The following is a 17930-nucleotide window of genomic DNA, read 5'->3' on the forward strand; positions in this document are numbered from 1 at the left end:
GACGGAGTCTTGCTCTGTCCTCCATGCTCAAGTGCCACAATCTTGGCTCACTGCAACTTCCGCCTCCTGGGTTCAAGTGATTCTCCTGCCTCAGCCTCAGAAGCAGCTGGGATAATAGATGTGTGCCACCACGCTTAGCTAATTTTTGTATTTTTAGTAGAGATGGAGTTTCACCATGTTGGCCAGGCTGTAAACAGCCACTTTTAAAATGACCTTAGGGTCTGGCGTGGTGGCTTATGCCTGTAATCTCAGCACTTTGGCTCAGCACCAAGGCTGGAGGATTGCTTGAGTCCAAAGTTTAAGACCAACCTGGGTATCACAGCGAAACCCCATCTGTACAAAAAATTTTTAAAATTATCCAAGTGTGTTGGCTCACGCCTGTAGTCCCAGCTCCTTGGGAGGCTGAGGTGGGAGGATCACCTGAGCCTGGGAGGCAGAGGTTGCAGTTAGCTGAGACTGCGCCACTGTACTGCAGCCTGGGTAACAGGGAGATCCTGTCTCAAAAAAAAAGGTAACATGGCTGGGCGACGTGACTCATGCCTGTAATCCCAGCACTCTGGGAGGCCGAGGCGGGTGGATCATCTGAGGTCAGGAGTTTGAGACCAGCCTGACCAACATGGAGAAACCCCGTCTCTAATAAAAATACAAAAGTAGCCGAGAGTGGTGGCTCACACCTGTAATCCCAGCCACTCAGGAAGGCTGAGGCAGGAGAATTGCTTTAACCCAGGAGGCGGAGGTTGCGGTGAGCCGAGATCGCACCACTGTACTCCAGCCTGGGCAACAAGAGCAAAACTCCGTCTCAAAAAAAAAAAAAAGGTAACATGATTTTAGTCACCTCTTGCTCTGTCTGCCTTAAATTAGAATTTAAATACCAAAATTGAGTGTTTTTTTTTGTTTTTTTTTTTGTTTTTTGAGGCGGAGTCTCGCTCTGTCACCCAGGCTGGAGTGCAGTGGCCGGATCTCAGCTCACTGCAAGCTCCGCCTCCCGGGTTCACGCCATTCTCCTGCCTCAGCCTCCCGAGTAGCTGGGACTACAGGCGCCTGCCACCTCGCCCGGCTAAGTTTTTGTATTTTTAGTAGAGACAGGGTTTCACTGTGTTACCCAGGATGGTCTCGATCTCCTGACCTCGTGATCCGCCCGTCTCGGCCTCCCAAAGTGCTGGGATTACAGGCTTGAGCCACCGCGCCCGGCCGAGTTGTTTTTTTAAAATAATAACATTATTTGTTAAATAACATCACAGATTAAATCACTTTTTAATTTTTAGCCTCAGAATGTTCAGGTAAATCACATTATCTTAAGTTACTTAGGTAATGACCATTTTTGTAATTTTATTTTATTTATTTATTTTTTTTGAGATGGAGTCTCACTCTGTCGCCCAGGCTGGAGTGCAGTGGCGCGATCTCGGCTCACTGCAACCTCCTCCTCCCGGGTTCAAGCTTGAAGTGTTTGAACCTGGAGGCAGAAGTTGCAGTGAGCTCAGATCATGCCACTGCACTACAGACTGAGACTCCGTCTCAAAAAACAAACAAAAAACATTTCATCTAGGTGGTTATGTTCATTTTGTTTTTGCTTGCCTGCATTCTCTTTCTGTATTACACGTACATTATCTGTTAACTGAAGTTCAAAATAAAATTAAGAATTCATATCTTGAGAAAAGAAGTATTTCATTGATAACCCAGGCCTACCAGGCATGTGAAACCTTGTATATATATAGCTAAGTCAACAAAGGAATGTGGTGAGAAAAGAAAGGAACCAATTTAGACCTATCAGCTGTGTTAGGAATTTTGAATAACCTACTAACCCAGGCATGCTATTTAGCTCTTTCTTTTTTTCAGGGGTGGGGCAGGCAGAGTGGGAGCAGTGGAACAATGACAGCTCACTGTTACCTGGGCTTATGTGATCTTCCCACTTCAGCCTCCCAAGTAGCTGAGACTACAGGTGCATGCCACCACGCCTGGCTAATTTGAAAACTTTTTGTTAAGACTCAAAATATTGGGTCTCACTATGTTGCCCAGGCTGGTCTCAAACTCCTGGCCTCAAGAAATCCTCTTGCCCCAGCCTCTTCCTCCGAGTAACTGGGATTACAGGCGTGCGCCACCACACCCAGCTAATTTGTTTTATTTTTAGTAGAGACAGGGTTTCACCGTATTGGCCAGGCTGGTCCCGAACTCCCCATCTCAGGTGATCCACCCACCTCGGCCTCCCAAAGTGCTGGGATTACAGGCGTGAGCCACTGCGCCTGGCCGAAAATGTTAACTTCATAAATTTTTTTAGGCATATGAATACATATAACAATTTGGGTGATACAATGAGTTATCTGATTTTTCACTTTATAGCTTGAACATCTTTCCATTTAAATAAATACATCATTATTCAAGGCTACATAGTAAGACTGAAATATGATATTTAAAAATAACCCGTTATTGGTAATACAGAAGAACCGTACTCAGTCCTCAACTATGGAAACATTATTGACTTAATCATTGGACTTATGCAAGATGGGTAAGCTGACCCGGGGAACGGGAGTTCTTTTCCCTACAAACATTCCACTTCCTGGCTACTCAGGCTTTCTTGTCACAAAGCCTGTGCAAGGAAGCTATTGGCCCTGCTCCTGGGCCCAGGAATGCTGCCGCTGCCTTGAATAGCTGTGTGAACAGTCCTTCTATGGGCAACAGGCAGCCCGCCTGGGTACCTGAATGTTTTCTGATTTGGGCCCGTGCTGCCCATGCTCACCCTGAAATTCAGACCAGATGCATTCTTATGGCAAAATGACGTGAAACTTTAAGTAGAAGAGAAAGCCTGCGGTTCTCATTTCAGAGGTGAAATAAAAACAAAATGTCTTCTGGAAAGGCTGCGCGGACCTAGACCTCGCTAGAACCAGCGAATGATAGCCAGCTCCCATGCGCCTGGCCTGCTCTGGGACCCACGTGGGCGGGCGCCTTCCTCAGGAATGCGTTCTCAAAGGCCCACCGGGTGTAGAGGGGGCTGGAAAATAGCACAAACTCAAGTGTCCTCTGCAAAGCAGCAGTCCTGGTGGTGAAGTAGGGGTCTTTTCTAAAACTGAGTAAAGCCTACCTTCCACTGAAGAAAAAATGGCTTCCAAGGGAGGGCTCTTTTTTCCCTACAAGTGACATTCAAAGTGGTGCTGTCTCTATTGGAACTAAAATAAGGGCGATTCCTTCTTTCACCATTCCCCACCACAATACAAGTGACGGGAGGACTGTGCTGAGTGGCATCATCTCCTAGTTTCAAGGCGGTCTCCCATCTGACTTTGAGCCCTCGCTCTTTATATCCAGTTCTCCTCTCGGGTAGTCCGAGCAGCTGCTGCAGGGAGGCCCGGGAGCCAGCAGCTGCGCCGAAGGCTCTGAAACTACAACTGCGCCTGAAGCCGACTAAAGTTAACGCCTGTGTGGTAGAGTCAGAAGCTCCTGCAGGAACACAGGAATGGGGCCGACTCCTGGAATCCGGCCCGAGTCACTTATAAATGCGCCAAGAAAAAAAGTCTTTGAAAAACTTTATACGCGTTCTTGCTTTGGTCCAGAATGGTAAAAAGCCTATCCTTTGAGTGTGTCCCGTGATAGGGTTAACTAGCAACCCTTGAAACTAGTGGAACACAAAAAGCAAAACAAAAAGCCATTGTACCCAGCCGCCCCAGGACCTGGGCCGCCGCCCTTGGGAAGTCTGGCGTGAAAGGAGGGGTGGCTTTGGTTTCTGGGCCGAGCTCGCCTCTCCCGGGTTGGGTTCAGCAGCCCGGCCGGGAGGGTCATGGGCAACCCTGGGAGGCCCCCGGTCCCGGCGCACGGCGAGGCCGCCCTCGGAGCTGGCACTTGTCACTCACTGTCCCCGGCCCGGGTGTCAGCTGGAAGACGCGGAAGGGCGGAGGGAGAGAGCGGACGGCGGTGACTCATCCTGCGGAGCCGGGGGCGGGCGCCGCGCCGGTGGCAGGCGAGCCCGCGCTCGCGGGGGGCGGTGGCGCCGGGCACGGAGGGGTTAAGGGGGCGGTGCCGACGTCTCCCCGCCCATCCCGCCCCTCGAGGGCAGCGGCGCTCCGCCCTATTTATAGCAGCGGTGCCGGGCGCGTCGCGTTTCTCCGCAGGCCCCGGCCGCGGCGTCACCTACAACCTAGTGAAGGCGCTATGGAGCGGCCGGCTCCGCTAGCCGTGCTGCCCTTCTCGGACCCCGCGCACGCCCTGAGCCTGCTGCGCGGCCTGAGCCAGCTCCGCGCCGAGCGCAAGTTCCTGGACGTGACCCTGGAGGCGGCGGGCGGGCGCGACTTCCCGGCGCACCGCGCGGTGCTGGCCGCCGCCAGCCCCTACTTCCGCGCCATGTTCGCCGGGCAGCTGCGCGAGAGCCGCGCCGAGCGGGTGCGCCTGCACGGAGTGCCTCCCGACATGCTGCAGCTGCTGCTGGACTTCAGCTACACGGGCCGCGTGGCGGTAAGCGGCGACAACGCCGAGCCGCTGCTGCGCGCCGCTGACCTGCTGCAGTTCCCGGCCGTGAAGGAGGCATGCGGCGCCTTCCTGCAGCAGCAGCTCGACCTGGCCAACTGCCTGGACATGCAGGACTTCGCCGAGGCCTTCAGCTGCTCGGGGTTGGCGAGCGCGGCGCAGCGCTTCATCCTGCGCCACGTGGGCGAGCTGGGCGCCGAGCAGCTGGAGCGGCTGCCACTGGCGCGCCTGCTGCGCTACCTGCGGGACGACGGGCTGTGTGTGCCCAAGGAGGAGGCCGCCTACCAGCTGGCGCTGCGCTGGGTCCGCGCTGACCCGCCGCGCCGCGCCGCCCATTGGCCGCAGCTGCTGGAGGCCGTGCGCCTGCCTTTCGTGCGCCGCTTCTACCTGCTGGCACACGTCGAGGCCGAGCCGCTGGTGGCGCGCTGCCCACCCTGCCTGCGCCTGCTGCGCGAGGCGCGCGACTTCCAGGCGGCGCGCTACGACCGCCACGACCGCGGGCCCTGCCCCCGAATGCGTCCTCGCCCCTCCACCGGTCTCGCCGAGATCCTCGTGCTCGTGGGTGGCTGCGACCAGGACTGTGACGAGCTGGTCACTGTCGACTGCTACAACCCGCAGACGGGCCAGTGGCGCTACCTGGCCGAGTTCCCAGACCACCTGGGCGGGGGCTACAGCATCGTGGCGCTGGGCAATGACATCTACGTGACAGGTGAGTGGGCCAGGGGCTGGCTAGGCTCTCTGGGGTTGAGCCTCGCCGGTACGGGAGCCCAGCTACTCGCGGGGGAAACACAGAGCCTGGAATCCTAGGGCCGCACCTGAGTCCATGCTGGGGCCCTGGTGACTACATTTATCTGGGCTATGCTTTCAACCTTGAAGAAGGGCCCCTTGTGTGAGCCGGGACAAGTAGCTGCTTGTGGGTCTCTGTGTCCCGTGCGGCCGGGGCTGCCAGGCTGAGCCAACTCCGTGCCCCGGAGGTGCCTCCCCACTTGGTTGGAAGATACTGGGGCATTCACCCCGCACAATGGGTGCTTTCTTTTTCTGCTTAAGGAATCCAGAGACGGGCAGGAGGCCGACGCCCGGTGAGGCATCTGTTCCCCATAAGCCGGGAATTTCTCTCTCCCTGCTGAGCCACACCGGGTCCCCTGACTCACTCTTTGTCACCGGTGACAAGGTTCCCTTGGGCTTGCACCTAGGCTCTGTGCTCTGGTCACATGGTGTTTAGGCTGAACTCCCCAGAGACTGTAAACATGGTCACATGTTAAGAGGTTTTCTTCCAGTTACTTGGCCGAAACCCCAAAACACTGCCGAGTCATGGTAGGCGGGGTCCCAATCCGCCTGAGTTTGGGCTTCTACAGTTTTTATTAAAGATAAATCCCAGTTCAAACCCGAGGCTACCTCCTTTGCCGGGGTGAGGAAGGGCGGCCTCTGTGACTGCTATATAAGGAAAGAACCCACCAGGCAGGCATGTGAGGCGGTTATCAGGCAAGGAGGTGGGGACTGGGATGTCACAGCTGCTGTGCCCAGCCTTGCATGTTCACGAGAGAGCCCACTCTGGGACGTGCTCCGAGTTCCAGTGGGGCTCTGAGGTGTCAGGGGACAGTTGCTGGGCTCTGTTGCCACAGCTTCCTTCGCCTGCAGCTCTGAGTCCAGCCTCTGCTGGATTCTGCCGGAATCTGTGCCTCTTTTCAATCCGAGGTTGTCCCCAAGTTGACTGGGGACTGTGTCCCTCCCCTCTCCCCAAAGTCTGACTAGTGGCTTTGAGCAGAGAATTCCTTCCCAGAACTGGTGAGACTGGCCCCAGCTTTCTGCACACCCTTCCATAAATGTCCCAGCAGAGCAGTTAATCCCTCGGGTTTAGGCAGGTGGCTGGGTCATTCCTTTCAGCTGCCTTTCACACAGCTCCATGGAAGGGAGTAGGCCGGCAGAGCCCACTTCCTAAGAACAAGAACTTGCTCTTCTCGCTTTAGAGCTCAGGGCTGTGAAACAGAATGTCCTGTATGCTGTGTCCTGTGGCGCCAGCCTGGGAGGCCAAGGGGTACAGCCCCCAGGATGCTTGGGTTCCCTTCATGTCCTGGAGTTTCTAATAGACCTGGTGTAATTTATGACTACAGCCAGTACCACTTTTTATTTTTAGCTTTTTATTGAAATTAAAAATATAGGGCTGGGCACAGTGGCTCTTTGTAATCCCAGCACTTTGGGAGATCAAGGTGGGTGGATCTCTTCAGCTCAGGAGTTCAAGACCAGCCTGGGCAACATGGCGAAACCCCGTCTGTACAAAAAGCATAAAAATTAGCCGGGTGTGGCGGCACTTGCCTGTTGTCCCAGCTACTCGGGAGCTGAGGTGGGAGGATTGCTTGATCCCAGGAGGTGGAGATTGCAGTAAGCTGAGATCATGCCACTGCACTCCAACCTGGGTGACAGGCAAGACTCTCTCTCAAAAAAAAAAATAATAATACAGGCAGAAGAGTGTGTGTGTGTGTGTGTGTGTGTGTGTGTGTGTGTGTGTGTGTGTGTGTGTGTGTGTGTGTGTGTGTGTGTGTGTGTGTGTGTGTGTGTGTGTGTGTGTGTGTGTGTGTGTGTGTGTGTGTGTGTGTGTGTGTGTGTGTGTGTGTGTGTGTACGTATATAAAATGCTTACACAGCTTCATGGATTTTTCTAAACCAAACACAGCTTTGTAACCTGCACCAGGATCAAGAAATGGCCTCGCAGTGTAGTGTTAGGTCTCTTGCTTACAGCAGGAAGCGGGTTTCCGCTCATCTTGTCCTGGCAGAACCTTGCTTAGAGGGTGCCCAGGAAGCCTAGGAGTTAGTGAGCAAGTCCCTGTGCACCCTACCGACAAGCTCTGTGGCTCCCCAGGAGAACTGTCCCAAGGCCCAGGGCTTTGGTCTGCTGACGTGTATGCATGGCTGTGGGGCGGTGTCGAGAGGAGGCTGCTGGATTCTTCACCGTGGCACCCAAGACCTTTGTTTGGTAGAGGCTTGGTGGCAGTCATCTTGCTGGGCAGTGGTCAGCGTGTGCTTTGCCTTAGCCACAGCATGCGGCCTGGGCTTTGGGGAGAGGATGTGTGTCAGGGGTGAAGCCCAGTGATGTTAATTCCTCCCAAGGGAGAGGCCCTCGCCGAAGTTTGGGAGGGTGCAGGTGGGTGATTCACCTCGAGTGGGCTGACCATCTGTCCAATCATGCGTCCTGGCAGGTGGGTCCGATGGCTCCCGGCTCTATGACTGCGTGTGGAGGTACAACTCAAGCGTGAATGAGTGGGCAGAGGTGGCTCCCATGCTGAGGGCCCGCGAATACCACAGCTCCTCTGTGTTGGATGGACTGCTGTACGTGGTAGCCGCCGACAGCACCGAGCGCTATGATCACACCACCGACTCCTGGGAGGCCCTGCAGCCCATGACCTACCCCATGGACAACTGCTCCACCACTGCCTGCCGTGGCCGGCTCTATGCCATCGGCTCCCTGGCGGGCAAGGAGACCATGGTGATGCAGTGCTATGACCCGGACACCGACTTGTGGTCGCTGGTGGATTGCGGCCAGCTCCCGCCCTGGTCCTTCGCCCCCAAGACTGTGACTCTAAATGGACTCATGTACTTTGTCAGGTGAGTTCCAGGTGCATAGCCCCACCGTGTGTTTGGCGGCTCTTACCAGGCCCGGTGCTGAGCACATCATGGCTGTTCTCCCTTTCTACAGATGAGAAACTGAGGCCTAGCTGGGGTCGGAGGCTGGGTCTGGCTCTTTTTGTTTTTGTTTTTGTTTTGTTTTTGTTTTTGTTTTATTTTGTTTTGTTTTCCAGACAGAGTCTCGCTCTGTCGCTCAGGCTGGAGTGCAGTGGCGCCATCTCGGCTCACTACAAGCTCCGCCTCCCAGGTTCTTGGCATTCTCCTGCCTCAGCCTCCAGAGTAGCTGGGACTATAGGCGCCCGCCACCACGCCTGGCTAATTTTTTTGTATCTTTAGTAGAGACGGGGTTTCACTGTGTTAGCCAGGATGGTCTCGATCTCCTGAACTCGTAATCGGTATGCCTCAGCCTCCCAAAGTACTAGGATTATAGGCATGAGCCACCACAGCCAGCCTGTTGTTTTTTTTTTTTTTTTTTTGAGACGAGAGTTTCGCTTTTGTTGCCCAAGCTGGAGTACAGTGGCGCGATCTTGGCTCACTGCAACCTCTGCCTCCCGAGTTCAAGCCATTATCCTGCCTCAGCCTGCCAAGTAGCTGGGATTATAGGTATGCACTACCATGCCCGGCTAATTTTTGTATTTTTAGTAGAGACAGGGTTTCTCCATGTTGGTCAGGCTGGTCTAGAACTCCTGACCTCATGTGATCCGCCTGCCTCAGCCTCCCAAAGTGCAGGGATTATAGGCATGAGCCACAGCGCCTGGCTTTTTTTTTCTCTTGGAAATTAAACAATTTTTTTTTTTTTTTTTTTTTTGAGACAGAGTCTCGCTCTGTCGCCAGGCTGGAGTGCAGTGGCGCAGTCATGGCCCACCACAGCCTCGACCTCCTGGGCTCAAGCAGTCCTTCCACCTCAGCCTCCCAGGTAGCTGGGACTGCAGACATGTGCCACCACACCTGGCTAATTTTTTGTAGAGACAGGGTCTCGCTGTGTTGCCCAGGCTGGTCTCAAAATTCCTGGCCTCAAATGATCCTCCCGCATTTCACACCTCCCAGAGTGCGGGGATTGTAGGCGTGAGCCCCCACATCCAGCCCGGCCGGGTGTTTCGGAGCCCAGAGTGCTTGTTCCATTCCTTTGGGTTTAAGGAAAACCCCAGGCTTTCTTTTAAGGGATTTCACGGGTGGTGGAGTTGGGCTTTTCCAGCAAGAGCAGGCTGTAGCCTGGGCAGCACGGAGCAGAGACAGGCAGCCTGTGGGTCATCATGTGTCTCCTGGCTTTGATGACCTCTCTGGTCACAGCCAAATGCTGCCTACGACTGTTTGGTGGGCATCAGTGATGGCACGGGGCAGACCCTGCCTGCTATACTCTGTTGCTTGTTCACACATCCTGCTGCTCCCTCCCAGCCTAGAGCCTGCCTGAAGCTCTGGGCCCAGGAGGGAAGGGGAGGAGCTGAATGACAGTCCCCACTGTGCCCTTTTGGTCTGGGGCTTTGAATGGGGAGCTTGGGGGATGTGAGCTCCCTGCTCCTCGGCCTCCTGCCTCATACCGCCAGAGCCTCCCTGGCCTTGGCGTATGCCCCACCGTCCCCCCAGACAGGAGGCTTCCTTACCAGGCATTTGGAGTGACCACCAAGAAGAACAGGGGTGGCACTGCTTCTCACGCAAGTAGCTGGGCACCACCACGTGCCCAGAAGCAATGGTCTTGCTCTGAGAAAGCCCTGGAATCTCAGCCAGCTCTGGTCCCATTATGAATCATCATCTGACCCTTTGCCCAGCTCTCCCTCCCTCAAGTTGTGAAGGTGTCTTCAAAGGGGGGGTGGAGATGGCTATAAATATAACTTATCAGAGCGCCAGAGCCTTCCTCCTAGCCTCTAGGCAGTGGTTCCAGGCCCTGTGCCTTTGAGAGTCCTCCTCCCCTCCCCCATCTGTCCCCAGGGAGGTCTACCTGCTGGGTTAACCTTCCCACAGGGAAGCATGAGGGTCTGCCCCCCCATCCCCCCACCCCACCCACTGCTAGCCCTTACAGGGGTTTCCCAAGCCACCTGCGCCTGTGGGAGGAAGCAGTGCTCTGGAAAGGCTGCATCCGTTCGTCTTACTAATGTGACCTGCGCCAGAGGACAGAGGAGGGGCGCCCAGGCTCAGCCTGAGTGGAGGCTGCTTGAGCCCGAAAGAGAAGGCTAGGCATGCAGGGGCCCTGCCTCTCACTTTGGGATCAAGACCCTTCAACTTCATCTGGTCCCCCCAGGGTATTTGTCCCAGTGTCACCTTGTCTGTGCACTTTGACTTTTCAAGAGCCACATAACCCTCTGCCCAGAACACCACCTGTCTTTGGGCAGCTTGTGCCTAGGATGTGCCATTTGCAGGGAGGCCACAGCCTCAGCCATTGTCCTTGTGACCCACAAATGACCTGGGCCTCCCTCCCCTGGGTTCTGGGACAAGATGGCTCCTTGGCTGGGGTGTAATAGCGCCCTCCGGGAATGCTGGCAAGCTCTGTCCAACCTCTGGGCTGTGGTTTTGCAAGTCTCTGCTGGGGAAAGAGAAGGCAGCCTAGCAGGTTCCAGTGTTTGATCATCACCACCACCACCACTATAGGGCCCCCAAACTGAGGGTGGCTTTGACATTTTGAAATGATTGGAGGCAAGAAATCAAGACAAGAACAACATTTCAAGTTAGATGAGATGTAAATGTCTGTCCATGGATCAATTTTTCTTGGGACACAGCCAGCCTTGTGTCTATGCATTGTCTGTGGCTGGTTTTGTGCAGCAGTGTCAGGTTCACAACTACTACTATTTGTCTTGTAGTATCTTTGCATTTCTTTTTTTTGTTGTTTTTGAGACGAAGTCTCACTATGTCGCCCAGGCTGGAGTGCAATGGCACGCTCTTGACTCACTGTAATCTCCGCCTCCCGGGTTCAAGCGATTCTCCTGCCTCAGCCTCCCGAGCAGCTGGTATTACAGGCATGCGTCACCACACCTGGCTCATTTTTGTATTTTTACTAGAGACGGGGTTTCACCATGTTGGCCAGGCTGGTCTCAAACTCCTGACCTCAGGCACTCCACCCACCTCAGCCTCCCAAAGGGCTGCATAGCAGGCGTGAGCCACAGTGCCTGGCCTATATCTTGGCTTTTCAAGGCTGTGCCTTTGAGCCTTTTACTGTGGGGATATAAAGGGTGTCAGATGAAGTTGAAGGGTCTTGACCCCAAAGTGAGAGGCACTTGAATATGGTAGTGAACAGGACATGGTCGGGGCTCACGGTGATATTGGGGACAGTGGCAAGGAGTGTTCCAGGGCACATGGGGATGCACAGTGGAGCAAGGAGCCTTTTTTAAGATCTGAAGGGAGCTGCTGTAGCCTTGGGGGGTGGGGGACAGCCACCTTGGTACTGGGTGATGGGGAGGCACTGAATGGGCTTCAAGTACTCAGAAGCCTGATCTTCAGGTTTGGGAGTGAGGATTCTGGCCCTGGAGCCCTGGCCGAGTGGGCACAGGGGGCTGAAATTGGCTCCTAAGAGCTGGGGATGGAGCCTACCTTGCAAGGGCGCTGCTGGATGGCATCAGAAAGATCCAGGTCGCTGGAGGAGTCAGTGACTCAGGGGAGGACTCCACTCCAGAGCTGCACACCTGAGGGCACTTCCTCCTCGCTCTGAGCAGTTGTCCTCCTGCTGCCCCCTCCACAGGGATGACTCCGCCGAGGTGGACGTGTACAACCCGACGCAGAACGAATGGGACAAAATCCCGTCCATGAATCAGGTAAACGCAGGCGGGCCAGCGTTGGAAGCACAGGCTGGTCCTAATTTTGCAACCCAAGTGTCATCATGATGAGTGTTTGGGATCCACAGCCATGATGGGTGGGTCTCATTTCAGTTAATAGAAGGCTGCTCTTATCCTCATTTTGCACTTGAGGCTCACGCACTGAGACATAGACGTTAAGTAGTATCCCAGGATTATACAGCTTAGCACGCATTTGAGCAGTATTTACTGAGTATCTACTGTAAGCCAGAGAGCAGAAGGAAGTGAGGGAGCAAGGCATACAGTCATCTGGGGTCACTTGTTCCAGAGAGGGACAGCAGGTACAGAGGCCCTGCACCAGGGCACCCTGTGTTCTTGGGTACACCAGCAGCCAGTGCGGCCGGAGCAGAGTCAGGATGAGGTCTGTGACCTACCTTTTTAATTTTTTTTATTTATTTATTTTTGAGGCAGAGTCTGTGTCACCCAGGCTGGAGTGCAGTGGTGCAATTTTGGCTCACTGCAAGCTCTGCCTCCCAGGTTCACGCCATTCTCCTGCCTCAGCCTCCCGAGTAGGTGGGTCTATGGGCGCCCGCCACTGCGCCTGGCTAATTTTTTGTATTTTTAGTAGAGATGGGGTTTCACCATGTTAATCAGGATGGTCTTGATCTTCTGACCTCATGATCCCCCCACCTCAGCCTCCCAAAGTGCTGGGATTACAGGCATGAGCCACCGCGCCTGGCCTTACCTTTTTTATTTTTGAGACAGGGTCTTGCTCTGTCACCCAGGCTGGAGTGCAGTGGTGCAATCATGGCTCGCTGCAGCCTCCACCTCCTGGACTCAGGCAGTCCTCCCACCGCACCTTGAATAGCTGAGACTACAGGCGTGTGCCACCACACCCAGTTATTTTTTTTTCTCATGGGTAGATGCTAAAGAATATTCTTTTTTTTTTTTTTTTTTTTTTTTTTTTTTTTTTTTTTTTTGAGACGGAGTCTGACTCTGTCACCCAGGCTGGAGTGCAGTGGCCGGATCTCAGCTCACTACAAGCTCCGCCTCCCGGGTTTACGCCATTCTCCTGCCTCAGCCTCCCGAGTAGCTGGGACTACAGGCGCCCGCCACCTCGCCCGGCTAGTTTTTTGTATTTTTTTAGTAGAGACGGGGTTTCACCGTGTTAGCCACGATGGTCTCGATCTCCTGACCTTGTGATCCGCCTGTCTCGGCCTCCCAAAGTGCTGGGATTACAGGCTTGAGCCACCGTGCCCGGCCAAGAATATTCTTTTTTTTTTTTTTTTTTTTTTTTTTTTTTTTTTTTTGAGACAGAGTCTCGCTCTGTCACCCAGGCTGGAGTGCAGTGGCACGATCTCGGCTCACTGCAAGCTCCGCCTCCTGGGTTTACGCCATTCTCCTGCCTCAGCCTCCTGAGTAGCTGGGACTACAGGCGCCCGCCACCGCGCCTGGCTAATTTTTTGTATTTTTAGTAGAGACGGGGTGTCACCGTGGTCTCGATCTCCTGACCTTGTGATCCGCCCGCCTCGGCCTCCCAAAGTGCTGGGATTACAGGTGTGAGCCACCGCGCCCGGCAAGAATATTCTTAAAAATTTTTGTAGAGGCAGGGTCTTGCTGTGTTACCCAGGCTGGTCTCAAACTCCTGGCCTCAAATGAACCTCCTGTCTCAGCCTCCCAAAGTGCTGGGATTACAGGCGTGAACCACCATGCCCAGCTGGTTCCTGAGGAACTCACTGTGGGAATACTACTTTTTTCTTTTTTTTTTTTTTTTTTTTTGAGACAGAGTCTCGCTCTGTCGCTCAGGCTGGAGTGCAGTGGTGCGATCTCGGCTCACTGCAAGCTCCATCTCCCAGGTTCCTGCCATTCTCCTGCCTCAACCTCCCGAGTAGCTGGGCCTACAGGCGCCCACCACCACGCCCAGCTAATTTTGTTTTTGTATTTTTAGTAGAGACGGGATTTCACTGTGTTAGCCAGATGGTCTGGATCTTCTGACCTTTTGATCCACCCGGCTCAGCCTCCCAAAGTGCTGGGATTACAGGCGTGAGCCACCATGCGCAGCCCACTGTGGGAATACTTCTATTAAGCACCTGCTGTGTGTTCTGAATAGGACAGCCAGGGTCCACCTCTTCTCTCTGGGCTTGTTGAGAAGAGGGGTTCCCTGCCTGACAGTGTGATGGGACGGGGAGGCCTCAATGCCATTTGGCCATGTGAGCATTCTTAGTCCAAGGTACACATTATATACTGCCTTCTTTTCTCTCTGTCTTTTAACATTTCCAAACCTACACTCTGTGATATCGAGCCTCATAGCTTACATCACAGCTTAATGTCCTTGCAGTTAAGATACCCAGCTTTCTGTTTTCCCCACAGTAAGCTGCACATAGTCATAGCGAATTTGGGAAAGATGGAAGGAATCATCCAGCCTCGTGGTTCAGAGCCCAGCTCTGCCAGAGTCAGCCGTGCAAGCCTGTTTTCCCATCTGTAACATGGGGAAAAGAGCACTACCCAGCCCAGAGGGCCACTGCAGAGATTCTGAGAGAACCTAGGAAGCGCTGCTCGGCACCACCTGCACACGGGGAGGCCTGGTGCTGCAGCGGGCACCCTCATCACCATAGGGAAGGCCCAGCTGCCCCCGGGGAGGCCTGTTCTCCTAGGCAGGGTGTGGGAAAGGAGTTGGCCTCTGCTGCTTTCTGGGAGAGCCAAGGCCACCCCATGGGGTGCTGACTGGGAAGCCTTGTCTCCAGTGGTTCCCCAGGTGGGGCCTTGCCCTACCCCCTCCTCTGACCTCCACTCACTCATCCCTTTGACCCACAGGTGCACGTTGGGGGCAGCCTGGCCGTCCTTGGGGGAAAGCTGTACGTCTCTGGGGGATATGACAATACGTTTGAACTCTCGGACGTAGTAGAGGCCTATGACCCAGAGACTCGCGCATGGAGCGTGGTGGGGCGGCTCCCAGAACCCACCTTCTGGCATGGCAGCGTCAGCATCTTCCGCCAGTTCATGCCCCAGACCTTCTCAGGTGGGCGCGGCTTCGAGTTGGACAGTGGCAGCAATGACATGGACCCGGGCCGACCCCGGCCGCCGCGGGACCCTGACGAGCTGCACTAGCCCCGGTCTGACCCTGCATGGGCCTTGGTGCAGGTAACTGGCACCTCTGCGGGGCAGTGCCCCACTCCTTTGTGCACAAGGACAGGTTGGGCTCACAGGAGGAGCACAGGCTCTTGGGTGGCCGAGCAAGCCCAGGATCCATTACCTGGAAGGTTTCTGTGCCTTGAAAGCCTGATCTGAGGCCATCAGGAACGCCCTTCCCGCAGTTGAGGAAGAGCTACTTTCCTGCTGGCACGTTTCTGGGTCTTGGAGGTCACCCCCACCCTGCGGATCACAGCTCACCCACGCGGCGCACACCCCTCCTGCTGCTGTCATCTGCACCTACTTGCTCCCACGCTGGGAGAGGAGGACAACTTGGGAGGGACGCGTGAAGGGAGGAGGGGTCCTCCCATGAGGCTGAGGATGATGTGAACCTGGAGCAGCGGACCAGGCACCAGGCAGAGGCTAAAGTGGGGTCCCAAATTCCACATCCAGAGGTGTGGGGAGCCTGCCTCCCTAGCTCCTGGCCCCTGCCAAGGGCTTGCTTCAAAACACCTCGGAGTGCTGGTCTCCAGAGGTTGCACCCAGGACGGTGGGATATGAGCAAGGGTGTGGGCTGGGAGGGTGAAGAGGATGTGGCCATATCAGATGCTGGACCTCCCCAGCCATAGTCCCCCGCTCCCGCCCCGACTGGCTGTTGTGTCCTCACCTCTCACCCTCTTCTTCACCGGCCTGGGACAGAAGCCCAGGGGAGGTTTCAGCGCCAGGTCATAGCTCCTTCCCAGGAGGCCCTGGGAGGCGGTCATTGACACCCAGCCAAGCAGACAGCTGTGGGTGCCCGAGCCCTTGCTGGGCCTGTGCATGAGGAGTCCCACCGCTTCCAAAGGAAGTCCTGGGTAGGAGGTGGCCTTGGTAGTTGGTTCCAAAGTTGAAAATGCTTGCAGTTTGACCTTAGAAGAAGAAGTGGGAAGAAGAGGGAGCTCTACAGGGTCAGCTTTGTTCCTGTTTTCAAGTCTAGAAAGTCCTATTGCCAAAGCTTTCTGCAGGAGCTCCCGGGCGAATGCCGCAGCTTGGCAGCCCCTGGTTTTCTCTTAGAAATGGTCAGTTTTCCCTCAAAGTACCCAAAGTAGCCTTGGCTTGAGTTTTTGTCCTTGCCTCCCTTTTCAGAGAGGGCGTTTACACTGCATCTTCCTCGTTAGAGAAGATTAAAGCAAATGTGTGTTGCCTTTTCTAGTGAACTAACTTGTAGAGATGTTCTCAGCAGGAAGACAGTCTTAGCACTGTCACTTAGCAGATTGCACTTAAGACCCTTGTGCTGGCCAGATGGCATGGCTGGTTGCCTTAATATGTCCCCTAGGAAGGGCTAAGGGACACCTGACAGGGCTGCCTGGCCTCTCCCTCGTGCTCCTGAAGAGCCCAGTCCATACACTGTGGATGTCATTGCTGTCGGGTTAGAAAGTCTTGTCCTAGAACACCCTGGCTGGTGTGGTTACAGTTCGTGGCGGCTCTTCTCCGTTGAGTCATGGTCATCTCCCAGCACCTGCTGTGTACCAGGTGCTGGTGGGAAGGCCGAGGATGGGGGCCCAGCACTGTCCAGGCCTGCTGGGACCTGGCTGGGAGTCCTGTGGGCAGCGTGGAACATGCAGCTGGGCTTCCTGTGACCAGGCGCCCTCTGGCACGGTTGCTTGCCCTGTGCCCTGGGCCTTTTCCTGCCCTCCTCCTTCCTCTGCTCCCTTGGGGCTACCCGTTGGACTCTCCTGGTCTGTGGAAACTTCCTCAGGGAGCTTCCCTGCCCTGTAGCACTCACTTAACTTCCTAGGGGGCTGCTGAGCCCATCCAGAGGTTGTTGGAGCTCAGTGGGGCAGCTTGTCTCCCTTGGCAGCAGGGGCATAAGGGCTGGGTTTGGCCATACAAGGTTGGCTATGCCCTCAATCCCTGACTGTCCCAGGCACTGAGCTCGGCACCCAAGGAAGGACATGCTGTCCAGACTGTGTGATGACTGCCAGCACAGGGCATCTCGGGCTGGGCTGGGCTGTGAGGCCTTGCCTCTGTGGAAGAGAACTCTGGGTTCCTGTTTTCTCACTCACTCTTTGCGGCTTTGCTGTGGTTGGCAGCTGCCGTACTCCAGGCCTGTGGTGGCCACTCAGACGGGCTGTGGTGCGAGCCAGTGCAGGAGAGCTGGGTTTGGGATTGTGCCCTCTCCTGTGTCTGTCCTCCAGACCTGCCCAGGTCTCCACCATCAGGACCCCGTCTTTGGGTTTGGAAGACCAAGTATGGGGAAGAGCAGGCACCAGCCTCTGCAGCAATGGGTCCCTCTAGCCTGTGGACACCAGCTGGGTGTCCAAGGTCACCTTGGACCTTGGTCAAGGTGGATCCAAGGTCAGGCCCTCTCTCCCCAGCTCCCCTCTGCTGTGGGTTCTGGGCTGTGATGTCCCCACCACTTAAGGATGTCTTCACACTGACTTCAGGACAGATGCTGGGAAGCCTGGGCATGGCCATGTGTTACGTGTACAGAATTTTGTCTACAGCACAAATTAAGTTATGTAAACACAGTGACTGGTATTTAATGCTGATCTACTATAAGGTATTCTATATTTATACGACTTCAGAGACGCGTATGTAATAAAGGATGCCCTCCCTCCAGTGTTCACATCCAGTTCACCCCAGAGGATTGGGCAAGTTGACATATTTATTTTTGTCTATTCTGTAGGCTTCCATGTCCAGAATCCTGCTTAAGGTTTTGGGGTACCTTCAGTAGTTTTTGCAATAAAGTATTTCCTATCCATTTGGGGTCACTGCCTTTGTCCTCCTGCCACTGTCTTCTGGGACTCCTTTGGGCTGAGGCCAGATGTCGGGGGAATAGGCAGCATGGAGTCCAGGGCTCACACTGAGGGTCTTAAAAAGCCTTCCAGGCCCTTTCTCATCTCAGACTGTAGCAAGAAATGAAGCAGTGGAAAAGACATGCCCGAGAGGCAGGGTGTGGTGGCTCACACCTGAGATCCCAGTGTTTTGGGAGGCTGAGGAGGGAGGATCACTTGAGCCCAGGGGTTCAAGA

General features: G+C 54.9%; 1 protein-coding gene across 2 annotated transcripts; it reads left to right on the top strand.

The window, feature by feature from the left end:
• Positions 1-4073: 4073 nt before the first annotated feature.
• On the top strand, positions 4074-17660 carry LOC105479488 (kelch like family member 21). Of its 2 annotated transcripts, none has more exons than XM_071067159.1 (4): positions 4074-5158; positions 7643-8048; positions 11737-11809; positions 14159-14596. In XM_071067159.1, exons 1-4 carry the CDS (start codon positions 4138-4140, stop codon positions 14159-14161), a joined length of 1503 nt encoding a protein of 500 aa, XP_070923260.1. In that variant the 5' UTR covers positions 4074-4137; the 3' UTR covers positions 14162-14596. The 2 variants fall into 2 exon arrangements, with proteins under 2 accessions (XP_070923260.1, XP_011735787.2); XM_011737485.2 differs by lacking the exon at positions 14159-14596 and adding an exon at positions 14603-17660 and having other exon boundaries at positions 4078-5158.
• Positions 17661-17930: the final 270 nt, after the last annotated feature.

Source organism: Macaca nemestrina, chromosome 1, assembly GCF_043159975.1.
Source record: "Macaca nemestrina isolate mMacNem1 chromosome 1, mMacNem.hap1, whole genome shotgun sequence".
NCBI lineage: Eukaryota > Metazoa > Chordata > Mammalia > Primates > Cercopithecidae > Macaca > Macaca nemestrina.

Coding starts and splice junctions, on each gene's coding strand:
- LOC105479488 (XM_011737485.2), top strand. CDS start 4,138: ATGGAGCGGCCGGCTCCGCTAGCCGTGCTGCCCTTCTCGGACCCCGCG. Junction 5,159..7,642: donor CAATGACATCTACGTGACAG/GTGAGTGGGCCA, acceptor GCGTCCTGGCAG/GTGGGTCCGATGGCTCCCGG. Junction 8,049..11,736: donor GGACTCATGTACTTTGTCAG/GTGAGTTCCAGG, acceptor CCCCCTCCACAG/GGATGACTCCGCCGAGGTGG.